This window comes from Hippocampus comes, unplaced genomic scaffold, assembly GCF_001891065.2.
Source record: "Hippocampus comes isolate QL1 unplaced genomic scaffold, H_comes_QL1_v1.1 scaffold109, whole genome shotgun sequence".
Lineage (NCBI taxonomy): Eukaryota > Metazoa > Chordata > Actinopteri > Syngnathiformes > Syngnathidae > Hippocampus > Hippocampus comes.
In genome coordinates this window covers 44883-45512 of record NW_017805274.1, presented here as the reverse complement: position 1 = coordinate 45512, position 630 = coordinate 44883, and the positions used below count along the sequence as shown (strand labels likewise).

Below are 630 nucleotides of genomic sequence, written 5' to 3'. Positions count from 1 at the left end.
GGGGGGAATTTGCAATTCATTATTAGCCGCTTATGTGAGGCCACCTTGTTTACAGTGCGGCTATCGATATCGGCGGCCGTCGGGCCTGCGGTGACGCTGATTGGCTTTCTCGCCGCGGCCAAGGTCACGCAGGAGGTTGCGGGCGACGTCTGGGAGACGGCGACAGCCCCCCTCCCCTCCCCCCTCAAATGCCACTGGCGAAAGGTCGCCATTTACATGTCTTAAATTGAATCGTCCGCTCGACATCGCTCGCATCGGCGTCGCTAGCGCAGTTAGCATCGTTAGCACGTTAGCGTACGTCTCCTTTTGGCTTTCCTAGCCCAATTTCTTGACACGCTCAATCGTGTCACTGACCATTGCCTTCCAACCCCTCAGGTGAGAAGCCATTTGAGTGCAAGCTGTGCCACCAACGATCCAGGGACTACTCGGCCATGATCAAGCACCTGCGCACCCACAACGGCGCCTCACCCTACCAATGCACCATCTGCCTGGAGTACTGCCCCAGCCTGTCGGCCATGCAAAAGCACATGAAGGGCCACAAGCCCGAAGACATCCCTCCAGACTGGCGCATCGAGAAGACCTACCTGTACCTCTGCTACGTCTGAGAGCACGGGAGGTATTGGGGGGGGG

The 630-nt window shown here is 58.3% G+C and overlaps 1 protein-coding gene across 1 annotated transcript in view; it reads left to right on the top strand.

Moving 5' to 3' along the window:
- The window catches only part of zbtb16a (zinc finger and BTB domain containing 16a), a 104033-nt gene that overhangs the window by 101610 nt on the left and 1793 nt on the right, over positions 1-630 (top strand). Inside the window, exon 7 of the mRNA XM_019869627.1 lies at positions 376-630. This exon is cut by the window's right edge and continues 1793 nt beyond it. Within this exon, the coding sequence (XP_019725186.1) occupies positions 376-605 (230 nt within the window). The 3' untranslated portion in view covers positions 606-630. The remainder of the gene's footprint in view (positions 1-375) is intronic.